This window comes from Falco cherrug, chromosome 2, assembly GCF_023634085.1.
Source record: "Falco cherrug isolate bFalChe1 chromosome 2, bFalChe1.pri, whole genome shotgun sequence".
NCBI lineage: Eukaryota > Metazoa > Chordata > Aves > Falconiformes > Falconidae > Falco > Falco cherrug.
This window is the reverse complement of record NC_073698.1, coordinates 58,164,161-58,178,199: the sequence shown is the minus strand read 5'-3', so window position 1 is coordinate 58,178,199 and position 14,039 is coordinate 58,164,161. Positions and strand designations below refer to the sequence as shown.

General features: G+C 37.7%; 1 protein-coding gene across 1 annotated transcript in view; it reads right to left on the bottom strand.

Moving 5' to 3' along the window:
- Window positions 1–14,039, bottom strand: part of PCCA (propionyl-CoA carboxylase subunit alpha) — a 292,472-nt gene that overhangs the window by 157,275 nt on the left and 121,158 nt on the right. Inside the window, exons 13-14 of the mRNA XM_055702705.1 lie at window positions 6,635–6,778; window positions 5,014–5,088 (exon numbers count right to left, since the gene is read on the bottom strand). Of these exons, the coding sequence (XP_055558680.1) occupies window positions 5,014–5,088; window positions 6,635–6,778 (219 nt within the window). The remainder of the gene's footprint in view (window positions 1–5,013; window positions 5,089–6,634; window positions 6,779–14,039) is intronic.

Below are 14,039 nucleotides of genomic sequence, written 5' to 3'. Positions count from 1 at the left end.
CGTGAAGGGGAGCTTGCTTTTTCCCCCACCAGGAAAAACACTTGCAAGTTATCCTCTCCTTTAAAAGAAGCACGACTGCAATCTTCATTTGATAGTCAAAATTCTTTTGTTCTCCTAGAATGCACAGCAAACACATGAGATTTGATCTAACAATTCAGGTTGTTACACACTCTAAACTTCAACTCCGAACATACTCTATTCATATTTAGTCCCTGTAATAAAATACAGTTGTAATTATTTTTCTGACTGATCCCTGCCATGAAGGATGCCCCTTATAATCACATCCTTTCTGAATCTATATGTAATCACATCCCCCATGTTCTCCTACAGCCCTTCCGAGGGTTCCAGTAGGAATACAAGTAGGGAGCATTCAGCATGAACTTTGGAGCTCTGCTTATCAGCTCCATAGGAATACTGATCCTGTGGTTTTCATGTCTGTAACATTTTCCTTCTCTGCCTCACCCTCTCAACTGTAAAACATTTCTTTTTTCTGTTGCTGCTGTTCCCCTGAGGCTTTAATGTTTACACAGCTTTTTCCATGGCTTTGCTTTGTAAGGACACAGCCCCAATTAAAGCTCTGATTCTGCAATATTCAAGGAAAAAAATAACACAAGTTCAAAAATTTCTTTTGAAGAGGCTGATTGCTGTTAACCAGCCAACAAGTTAGTTAGTATATTGCTGATTCTTGTTTTCATCTCTCAGTTTGATTTCATCACTGTAGCAATGAGGTTAGCCATATAAAACTTTTCAAATGAGCAATTTCTGGGGAATAAATATTTATTAAATTGCTGCTTTTGAACACTGGAATCTGAAATATTTTTTAAAAACTAATCAAAATAACTCAAGAGTGATAAACGCATTCTGGGGATCATAAGGATGGAGGGCTCTAATCAAAGCTCTTGAAGCAGCAGGGCTCTGATATACTGCATTGAAAAGGGGGTGAGAAAGAGGGTCCTGGAATCTCACTTAAATCTTCACCTGTGGGAAGGAACCTTTGTAATAAACAGCAGCTCATCTGTCTGCAGCAAGGCAGGAAAAGGTCAACGCAACGGCTGTTAGGCCTTTAATATTTTAATTTAGGCAATTATCAAGGGACCACATGTAGAACCTCTTGTCTACAGAATCCACATGAGGGCATGATGATGACTTTATTATCCAAATGACATAAAAAGATACCCTAGCAGCTGTACTCACTTTCTTCAGTAAGAAACACTGACTAGTTTTTATGACATTGTATTATTTTTATTTTTAAAAAAAGTACTTATTCACGTATTTGTATTTATGTATTTACACTTACATATTTATGCATCATCATTTCTTCTATATTTTTCTTTGTATAGCATATTTATTCATATATGAAGGCAGTAGCACCCTCTGTAGCATTTTTATCACATCTTATCCCAATGTGCTTTACCCATGCTTAACTAGGCCCCCCACTACCCATAGCAGGCACATGTAACATTAGCTACTGATGAAAAGGTAGCTCAGACATGTCATGATTACAGAAAAAACACACAGCGTATTTCCCAGCTCCACTTTCTTGTAACTGCTAAACCATCTTTTCTCCCAGGATGTCTATGCTTAAAGTCCCATTCAAATGAAGAAGAATTAATCTAGCTGCTCAGTCCCAGATAAATCCCTTGCCCATGATACTTTTTGTAATGCTCAAAAAAAATGCATATATGAAGACGTGAAGTATGACATACATACACGACATGCAGCTGAGTTGTACTGTGACTTTTGTCTCCGAAGTAGCACTTATAAAGGGATTACTTACAGGTGTTCAAGGGTACTACGCGTACATGCGCATGTAAGTATTTATACATGTACATCATATTTTGACAAAGAAAAAAAATATGCTAAGTGCATAATTCATACCCCAGTAATTAGGTTATAGTTGGACCTTAAAGTTAATGTAAGGCTTCTGAGGCTACAGCTACATGCTCTGCCTGCTCTATGTTTCTGTTCGTATACAACACATATACATACCACTATATAATTTACATTTTTTTCCTTAGTACAACATCCTAAAAAATGAAAAAGCTACAGTAAGAATTTGAAATTCTTCAATAACTGCATAATTTCCTTTTTAAAAACAAAATCTGAAGCCGCTGTAGAAGTTTAATTTTCATAAAATAAACTCAAGATGACTAAAAAACTGACAGCAGAGAAGAAATACATTTACCATCTTCAATTCTCCCTGTGGTGCTTATATTTTCAGAGCCTAGTAACGGTAGGTGATTTTATAAACTATATGGTGTGACAGAACTTAATAAATATTGGATGAAAAAGAAACCCTAATTCAACAGACACTCACTATAATGTGCTCAACTTGATAAACAATAGCAATACTTACTAGACCTCCAGCATTTACTTCTGCTTAACATATTTCCTTTCTTTTATTTGTTATTTAGAATACCAAAGACAAGCTAGGTTCAAGATCCCACCATACCCTACAGCTCGTTGGTATTACAGCCACACCACTTCCATTGCTGGCGGCTGTACTATCATTATGTGTTATTACACTAGGACAACAGTAAACTGAAAGATAAAAAATTGCTTAAGTGGGGGCAGGACGAAAGCACAATCTATTTCCCAGTCCTGCAATGAACTATCAACGCATCAAATTCCACTCACCAACACATACAGGTCCTAGTATTTCTCCGTTCTTTGCTATATCAGAGTCCAAGAGTCTTCTGTTTCTGGTATGATCAGCAGTCTGGTCTTTTAATGACTCTGACTGGCAAAGAACAATGCTGGAGCTCTTCAGATATGGCAGCACATTTACTATCTTGTGTAAGAGCATCGAACATGAACGCTCTATCACAATATGGGGTTTTGTGGGTACCTATCTTAAGCTCCATTATCAAAGTTGAAAAAAAATTGGTATTTACAAGTAGCATGTACCAAGGAAATTACAGGCTACATGACACAAAAATAGCCAGTATATTCCAATCTATGGGTCAGCGAAAACCCTCACATGGCCATGCATACCAGCTCCACCAGCTTGAATGGCTGGCACATGGGCATGGGTATACAATCGTAGCTAACCTGAAACACAGAAGAAATGGATCAAAAATGCATTTGGCATTTGCCCATAAGATTAACTCACTGTGGCACACTACAAGCCTCCACTAACTCTTTAAGCCAACTTGTTGACAATTCTAAAATCTAAAATGCAGAAAACAAGCACTGTGGCACAACGGGCCTGTAATGCTGAACTTTTTTAGTCATTATTAATTTTGTTCTTAGCTGCGTGACATTCTCAGGAGGGAAATTAGTTTCACAGTGGCAGAAAATATGTATTAAGACACCAAACCATGAGTGTCTACATAAAAATAGAACAGCTATTTTTAATACAACAATAGAAGTAAACAGAAAGAGAAAAGCCTAGACAGTCCGTATGAGCTCCTCAAGCCGTTGCTCTGAAGCCTCCAGCGTAATTAAAATTTCTTTCTTTGGTACCACGATGGACCATGTGAAGCAATCAGGCATCTCCCACCCTTCATTTTCAATTCACCTCTCCCCCTAAGCACAACTCCCAGCCCTCCCTGTCTACCTGACAAGTGACAGCCCAATCTGATTAAATGCTTGCAAGGGAGGGGACTCATGGGCCTCCATGACAGGCCAAAAGTGATCACCATGGAGATACATAATTACAGCTGTCAACGCGTCTACTGTCCTGCTGGCATCAATTTGATTGCTCCCAGCAATAATGATAGACAAAGCTTAGTGTGCACTCTCCTGCACCCAATCACTTTATCTATTCCGTGGTCCATTTAGCTGACATGCAACATTCACACAAGCAAATAACAGCAGTAAGCAGAACATTTAAGGCATTTTAATTGTTTTTTCTTTGTATGGATGGCTCACAAGCGCAAATGTTATTACATAAAACTCCTGCTGCAGCATTAATTGAAGAAAGATTTGGTGGGACAAAGACTGTAGGGGGTATAGTTTGTCCATTATCACTTGTACTTTCAACAGGTCTCACGTTTGGAAAATTGCAAATTGCAAAAACTTGCAAGGGCAAAATGTTTGACATCCTGTTAGCTATTACAACATGGTGAAAACTTCTAACAACCACTGGAGTATTCATTATAAATTCTTATTAAATATACTCTTTGTTGCATTTAAAAAAAAAAGTTTAGATACATCCAATGATACCTTTCTCCCTCATCTCTTTAAGATCACATAATGCCTTTTAGATCTTCACAGTTTTTTTCTGCTTTCAGGCTTTGAACACAGCATGAAGCCTTGAAGACCAGAAAGGGTCAGGTCCCTTTAGAAAATACACGGGCAAAAACAATTTAAGAAGCAAAATAAATCATATATCCAATAACATCTCCACATTTAAGATTCCTCCTGTAATCTTTCACGATTTTCCGTGCAAGCAATCAGACTGAATAATCATATTCACAGATAGTACAAGTCTCATCATTCCACTGACACAGTGTCATGTATATGTGCACTTATAACTTAGACTACCTTGATTTTACAGAAAGGCAGTGTCGTTGTTCTTTACACATCGCAGAAAACACTGATAAACAGCCGTTTCATATAGCTCAACTGTATCCTGAAACGTTGTAACAAATTTCCTCTTTAAAATCTACAAAGCTAAACCGAAAGCACCGGCAGGTTCTCACTGGTGTCCCCAGTTCTCCATGCTTAAAGCACTGACTTAAAATTTCACTGTCCTTTCTAATCACCATGGTATTTTTACTAAAGCTGTGTTTGAAAAACTTAAGCTGAAAGTTACTTAATGTAATAAAGTGTTTCAACATATAATGGTTTTCCTGTTATACCAAACCTGAACATTTTTAAACAGTTTGGAACTGTACATTTTTAAGCAGGTTTTCAGGTTGCATAAATAAGTAGTGCCATGTCCTGTGCCTCCCACCCCCAGCAAAAAGTTGGAAAAAAGGTCTAATTTACAAAGCTGCTGAGTACTTACAGACTCTGTCTATAAAAGAGACACTCAGCAGCTATGAAAACCAGAACGAAGTCACTTACACTTGGCACATGCAATGGTTCCTGATACTGAGACAGTTTACCAATGGATGGCAAGCCAAAAGATTTGTAGGGATCCTGAAAAAAATTTGAGAAAACATGAGAAAGCATTAAGCTTTTACAGACATGAAGAAGATACTATTTAAAATCTTGAAGTTTAACAGAAACCACTGCTGGAATGACTTTGTTTTTTTCCCCACAATTACTGGTGTTGAAGTACATTTCTTCATCCACATAACCCTGACAAATCCAAATAAAAAAACTGGAAGCACGTAAATTCTCTTGCATTGCAGTCAAAAAGCAATAAAGAAGTGCTCTGCACACAGCTACAGTATACCACCAAAACATATAAAGATGAGATTTTTATTTGCTACATTGTGCCTTGGAAGAAGGATGGGAAAGTATTCAGAAGAGTGGAGCTCAGAAGAAAGCATAAGGAAAAAAAAATCAGAGATAAAAAGGTCAGCTAGAAATTAAATTATCTTAAGAAATCAAACTGACTTGTACCTTTGGAAATCTCCCCCATAATGCAATACCAACACAAACTTAATAGGACAGCAAATAATATATGGCCTACAGAATAATCAAATTCATGGCATAGTAGTTGGATCCATTACTTACTTACAAATGTGAGGGAATCCAAGTTGAACAACATCAAAATAAAACAAAAACAAACCAAAAGCCCAATCATCTGTTACCACAGGGTAAAGCATACTCATATTCAGAATAGCTTCCATGCCAATCACAGGGCAAATATTCTTTATCGAAATAGTTCATATAACTTGTGATCAGTAGAGCAAGAGCACAAGATTATGTGCTGTCACGAGAAAGAAAAAAACAGTATAAAGATGCCATGGGTCACAAAAGCCACAATAGTTAAGTGAGGAAAAAAACATCAAGGTTCTGAATTATTTTGGAAGAGCACAGTTACCTGAAACGTTCCCAAACCAAAATTAAGAAAGCTAGGTGTCGTTTTCTTCATTAATAAATCTTGGTTATTCACGTATCAAAAATGACAGCAATAAGACATTACCTTGAAATGTCTTAAACACGCTTGAAAATGGGTTTTATATTTTAGGAAGCTTTTTTAAGGTGAGCTAGGGAGTCATACCATAATTATAAAGTTCTTGTCCTGGAACGCACTTTTGAAATTTTGTCCTATAAACTGTAGTTTCAGAAGACCTATAACTTGCTTTCTCAACAACCTTTTAAAATATTTTAGTACAACAATTCTGTAAGCTATTGCCTTTCAATTGTCTTTAAGTCGAGTACACAAGTTAAGAAACCTGGAAACTCTAGTTAACTGTAGCAAGTTAACTCTAGCACTGCATCATTAAACGTGAACAGAACATACAGCAAATCTCCTCAAAAAAAAACCCTTAGTTATCTCTTTTACCATTTTTAATTTTGATTTTTGGAGAAAAGCTAAGTTGAAATACATGCTTTATTTTCAATTAAAAAATAAAAATTCTACAAGAGCTCTACATTAACCGTTTGTGTTATATACTCCAAATTTTGACTTTCATATGATATTCCTTGACTTCCCCTTGGCATCTATCCACACCTGGGTATTACTACTCCACAACTCAACCACCTGCCCTCCTCCCCGTTACCACTCATTTACCTCAGCATAAACTCGACATTCAACTGCCCAGCCGTTGATGGGAATATCAGCCTGTTTGTGCCTGAGAGGGTAACCCTTAGCAACACGGATCATTTCTTGGACTAAGTCCAGGCCAGTAATGCATTCTGTGACGGGATGTTCAACCTGCAAGGTCAAGAACTGTCAGTCAGTAGGTAACAAAAACAACCCAAAAAAAAAATCCCTCTCCATAAACAAACACAGATAAACAAGAACTTAGACCAGCCAAAGAGCACACAAAGAATACATTCCCATCTTGGTCTTTTTCCCAAAAAAAATTTGCTACTTGACAAACTCCAGCAACCACCTTATTTGCAGGGAAACCCCAAAACAAACAAAAAAATTAGCAGATTGCAATAACTAGGAGCAGCGTAGAAAAGGAAAACTATAGAGAACAGCTAAGAGGGTTTATGATTTTGCAGGGTGGTGGGGTTTTTTAATTTATTTTACAAATTCAAATACATCTGGTGACGACGAGTTCATTCTTCTTTGTTCAGAAGCTTTTCCCGTTCAATTTTGTTTTGAAAAGACTCACACTGTAGCCATAAATATATTTTAACTGAAAATCTCCAAGTAGCTGATAATCAACCCATTCTGCTACACTTAACATGGCACGTACAGGAGCTGCTTACAATTTTCCATAGAACTACCCTACCCTAAATCTCACCCATTCGCCTGCTTTCACTAACCTGTCCTGACAAGCAACCAGATTAGCGTAATCTTGCATCAGCGCAGTGTAGCAGAAATGAGCAGATGGATCCTTCAATTTTTCACCCCCCCTCCAGACTTATCTGTTTAGTGCTTAGCATGCACAATAGCTGGGCTGGACCAGCAGAGTCACTCTGCGCTCTCAGCAAATTGCTGCTAACGGCTTTGGATGATGCTGCCATGGGAATACCCGTCGTTCACACTAAGCCGGCATGTGCGTACAAGCATGCACACATGTGCGCGCATATGCACATACACACGCACTTTTTCCTTGAAATGGGGATATAAATGGACACCTTTATTAACTTTAAAAAGCCTTTAACTAGACATAGTACAGTAAGAAAACACCCAAAGATAGGAGGGCGCACCATACAGATCGAGTAAAAGAGAGGAACCCTAAAAGCATGTTCTTCACACAGAGACAGCTGTAAGACTTTCCCAACAGAAGTTATGACAGAACTGCCATTTTTATTATAAAATGTTTGGCTTCCAAGGGCCAAAATACTTTAAGAAAATGCACTTCACACTGATTTCTTCTACCATGAAATGTCATATTATGTACTTCCGTGACACAGGAACTGGTCAATGACCAAATCACTTGCCTTTCTTCCTTCAAGTACACTAGTATTACACAAAACATTTAGTCATTATAATTATCTTGTGGCTTATCAGAACAAGAAGATGCTTTGGGCTTTAAGAAAAAAAGCTTTGCAAAAATAAACAGATGGTGTCCATAATTAGCCCTGTGTGTGCTGTGAGTTTGTTTAGAGTTTCAACAACATTTTAAGACGTTTTGACATAATTTTAATGACAAATCATCACTGAAACAAGCACCTATTCTTTGAAGGATAAAAGTGACACTGAAATGGGAATCTGATTATACAGTTTAAGGATGTACCTTTGGGATTCAATCTTGATTCTACCCAACACATGATATTCTCCAGCATGTCAAGCTTAATAACAGTATTTTGAGATTCTATGAAACATCTCAGCATCTATCCTGCAGTGTTAAATAGAAGCAATTCAATTTCTATTAAGACTTGGAAGTTTCTCTATTAAAATTTAGGGAGTTTTAATAAAGTTACTTATCAAACATTCATTATTTGGACAGCATAACTTATTCTCTTATTTCAGAATTTAAGTTTTAAAAAATTAACTCTTTAGAACACATTTGGAATTCTAACATTCCAGATAATTAAAATAAAGTATTTGGGGGGTTTTTGTTGTTTTTTGTTTTGTTTTTTTTTTTTTTTACAAAGATATTTGCATTATTTAGTTATACAGTCATTTTTCTTGGATAGCAATTGGCATTCCAGATTCAATAGCTTCATTGTTGTTTTCAGCTTTATTGTTGATGATCAAAATAAGACAGAATGTTTCTGGAAAGAAAAATATTTTTGTTGTTTGGTTCTTATGACTCACAAACATTTATTTAATCCATTCTTCAATACAGATCTTTGACTTGGTCAATATTTTCTTCTGTTTCTTCAAAATACTCCCTTTGTGTCTGGCACACAAAACAGCATTCAGAAAATATGACAAGGAAATTTTTTTGAGGGTTTTTTTTGGGGTGGGGAGAAGTTATTCTGCTTTCTGTTAGGACTGTGCTTCAACTAGTGCTGTTCAGGCATAATGTAGACAGTCCCAATCATATTGCTAATTTTGGGGTACCAAATACATTTAAAATGCATTTTAGTATACACTAAGACCATCGGATGACCAAAATGGGGTAGAAAAGAAAAGAATTTTAACCTTGAAATCCTAGTTCGCTTACCTGTAACTTAAACCTTTCAGTGAAGTGCACAGCTCAAACTGCACTTGTTTTAGCATTTGCAGTTTTCTTTAGGCAAGATGAGAGCTGGAGTGGTTCAGTATTTTTAGCGTTATACAGAATGTGCTTCAAGCATACAGTACAAAAGGACACTAACAAAGCAGTAATGCTATATCCTGGTTCAACAAGCACCCTGCAAGGAGGTTTTGGATGTGCAAGAATCCACCCACTGAGAGATACATGCAGGTTCTGAAATTAAAGCTCTAATCTTTTACAAAGCAAAGGATGAGGGTAAGAGAAGTGAAGAAATTAGACCCCTCTTCTCCCTCACATCCCAGAAAAAGAAAACACAGACATCATCATTCCCTACTTACGAAAGCTCTACAATAACTGCCTTGGCTATTTGACTAAGGTAATTGTTGTACCTATTTTTAAATCACTATTAAAACCTAGGCTTTAAATACTTTTCCCCTTTTACTTTTCAGCCTTCTACTTCAGGCATCGGTCTTATTTTGCCTGCCTGTTGTATTTTCTTCTATTAATTTTAGGCTTTACTTGCCATTTTATGGACAATAAGTCAAGGACTGAATTTTTCAAGAGATGAATGTGAGCATGCTCACAAACGGAGCTGAATCACATCCAATTTATCAACTCTTAGCTTTGGGCCATGCTCCGTTTTGTAGTTACTTGATCGAAGATCTTGTCAGTGAGGCCCCAGTCAACACTGTAAGAGCCAATGGTGGTATGGTTATACGATAGTTGGTAAATTCACACATTATCACTATTCTTAACACAATGGACAAAACCAGACATGTCTGCAGCAAGCGATCTACAGATCATAGCTACATCAAGGCAACTCTACCTTATTCTCAACAGGACAAGCAGAAAAATTGATCAGTGATAACACTCAACTACTTAGCTGCCCAAAGTATCATGTTTACTACCAGTTTCTTTACTTACACCAAGTCTGGTGATCAACAATTTATAACAAGTCATCATTTCAATACACTTAAATATGGTACATACCTCCTTCAAAAGTCTTACTCCTTGCTTTCTGTGGTACACACGCGCCTTTCTCTAAAAAATGCCACTTGTATTTGTGCTTTCAAGCCCACAAAGTCATACCTATTATGGCCAGCAATATCCATATAGGGTGAAAGGAAAGTGTTTCCCCTTCATACTGGATCTGCTCTTCAGACATCTCTCACAGCAATCACATTCCCCGTGAGCATTGTAAGTGTTTTTGCTTCCCTAACCTCTTCCAGTTTATACAGCAAGAGACACTAGTGGCAAAGCCTATAAGAAGATAACAATGTCCCAGTTTATAGATGGTGAATCAGTACAAGAGAGCTAGGGGAACCTGCAAGAATCACAGTCCAGTTAGCATCTATCCCCAGAACAGTACAGAGAGGCTGCTAATTCTCCTCCTGTTTTCTGACTGTTGGTAGTCTTAAAGCTTTATCATACTGGGGTTCATCCACAGCTACGAAAAGAGCCATGCAGTTTTTATGAACAGTTGGAGCTAAGAGTTAAATTAGCAATGACTGCTCCCCTTATATTCAGGGGAATAATTTCATGGCACATTTTTCTCAAGACCATCAAGGTACCCACATCTAATAGCAAACACTTCTAGATACTCTCACGGATTGCTCTCTTGCCTCTGTGTGCACAAGGCATCAAGTTACTCACACACCAGTTGGAGCATTCAAGCAGACCACAGCAGCCAAAAAAATCTAAATTTCAGTAGACCTAAAACTACAGCCTATGTCACTGCTACTACTGTAAGTCCCTAGTTGGTGCCATATGCTCCTTTACATTCAGATAAATAATCTCAAAACTAACTTTCAACATACACCTCAGTTTCCAGGAAACATGATTCACCTGGAATCCCACAGGCTCTTCTGCCACAGCCAAATCCAGTATCAACTGACCCAAACCCACCAGCTTATGGACGCTTCTCAACCACCTGTATTTCAGTAAGCCTGGTTTCTATTTCAGAGAACTGAACAGCAACAGAGGTGCACACATGTTCTGCTCCTCGGGCATGCCAGCTTCCTGACTACTATGAGCAGGAGCACTTCCTCTGGGGTCACATCTTCTTTCTACAAAATAGTTCACATATGTATGGGCTTTGGGAGCACATACTAAAAAACAGCTTTTCAGAAAGGCTGCTAGAGAACAGACCACGGTTGGATTAGTGTACAGCATGACCGGAAAGCACACAGGAATACGTAACAGGCAATCTCCCATGCTGTCTTTTTGTATAGACATAGTATATTTTCTGATTTATTGGTTTGTGATCAAAGAACTACGTGCAACCAGAACTACAAAAACTTCCATCAACTAAGTTGCTCGGGTAAACTTCTTTTATTGTTTCCTAAGTAAGATGTTGCACAAGTAAAAACTAATGCACAGACACTTGGTACCAACTAGTTTTTAACCATAGTATATAATAACTTAGAAAAAATAATCTACTTCCTCATATGAAGTTATCTTCCAACAATCATTGATTCAGTTCTCAATTTTTCTTTGCAAGGACTTGTTTCTGTATTGTACTGGACAGACACAGGTAAGAAATCACTTACACAGCCTAGGAATACTGAATCTGGTGTGTTTTAAACAAACAGCACACACTTGATATAAACAAATTAGCTTACAATCTCAGCATAACTTTTTCAAATAACATCCTGCACTTTAAAAAATCTCACAAATAAGTAATTCTACAATATTTCCTTTCTGCTATGTACTTCATGTAAGAAAATAAAGAAACCTGCACCAACAAAACCTACACTTTCTTTCCTAAAGATGCAATTCCTGCTTTCACTATATACAGCAGCTCTATTTGAGCTCTCTCAGAGTACTTTGTTCAAGGTGGCTCTGGTCACACCACAGCCATTCTTGGGTTTGCTTTTACATCAAATTCACCAAAGGAAAGGAACTAATGTACCCTTCAAGGAATGATCTTTTGTTTCTCTGTTTATTAAAAACGGAGGGGAGCCTCCTTTTTCTCTACTTTTTGCATAGTATCTTATGCTAGCTATGTGGCAATGTTGCCTCTCAGATATCACTCCATGTCCTAGCAGCACTGTTAATAGCATCTTTCAGATTCAATGACTTACACAAACAATGTCTTCTCTTCTGTCAACAACAATTAGCAATGCTTTTCTGTAGTTCTTTTGGGAAGCCCGAAAAGCAGACAACCAGTAGCTACATAATGGAAGTTGCATTAGGAGGCAAGAATGTGGCAAAAATCTGGTTAACTGTTGTCGGCTGACCCTCTTGTGTGAAGAAGTGTTGTTTGGCAGCAAAATCACCTTTTCTTTCGGTTCTAAAAATGGCCATGAACAGCTGGTATAAACTGTGTGCAGAATGGATTCTGGTGGGCTTAGGGGATTGGTAATGGGATAAGAGACCTTTCACCTTTAGGTCAGTAGTTCAGATTCAGTCCAGGTTAGCAGCAATTGAAAGTCTTTACCATCTGACACTGTTCGTTAGCCTGTTTAAAATGACTGAAGCAAAGTGTCACAGTAAAACAAGATTCCAGTATTAAGAAATATGAAGAGTCTCGGCAAACAGCAGAAAACAGTCACTTGAGACTTCACTTTGAAACCTCACCATTCAGACTTTGTAGAAATCTACTCCTCTGACTCCTGACAGCCCCTTTCACTGCTCCCATATTCCTGCCCATCTATTACAATTCATCCTCCAGGCAGCTACACAACACAGAGACAGCAAAACTACTGCTTGCCATCCCATGGGTCTGCTATGGATACCAAAGTCACCGCCTCTGTGTGATTTTAGCTGGCAGTACAGACTCAGCTCATCACTTCGCTATTTGTATTTTGCTGCTACTGTTTATATAGTGCAGCTGCAATATTTTCCAACACTTCCCTCCTTCACTGAGCAAACACGTAGCAGGTGCTGCCTAATCATGTGCAACAGAATACAGATACCATTAAGTGACTGTTAGAACCAGCACTTTATAAGCAGTGGAGCTCTAAACAATCACCAACAGGATTTCTACATCTAGACATTTCCCAGTCATGCTTTTTATACCTTCATGAGTGGACAAACTGATGAAAAGGGAGGTATAAAGAAACATGTAACGATACTTCCTCTGGCTTTTACACTAGGCACAGCCGGTTTTGTACAAATTCAACGTTCTGGAATATATCACTTTCCAGAGGTCAGTAAAATCTCATGAAAAGAATGAAAGCAATGAACAAAAATCTTAACACTGGCTGATATTTTATGGTGTATGGAAGCCTATTTACATTCACCTTATGCCTTAGAATCAAGTTACTTTAAAAGAACTAAAATACTCTCACTCCAATTAACTGTAAAATAAAATCATACAGAAACACCATTTGTTTTCAATAAATCTCTTACAAATGCATCAACAGAGTATTCTACAAAATCAACCTTTACCCTCAAAAAGTTCTGACAACAATATTCAAACTGTCACATGAGGAGAAAAACACACTGCTACTCAAACTACTGTATTTCTCAACTCCACTGTGCTGAATACAGTCTGTACAAACAATTTTTTAAATTGGATTACTCTAAGCAAATTTGGTCACATTTTAAGGAAGGCAGCGCTTATTTGTTATTTAAATTGCAGAACTCATGAGGGAGGCAGAAGGTTGGGAATAGACCTGAGACAAACACACAAACTGTATTCAGGGTAAGTGCTCTCTCCACACCGCTCATTCTACTTCTCTCAGTTCTTCTCAAGCCAACAAGGGATGCTTCTCATTTCAAGGGACTCAAAACTTCTAGAATGTGATATTTTCCCTTTGCTGTCACTAATTGATTCACATGTAAAGAGCTTAGCCACACCATACCCATATATTAACAGACAGTCTTTATTTACAGACCATACACACTCTTCCTATAAAGTCAAAGAGG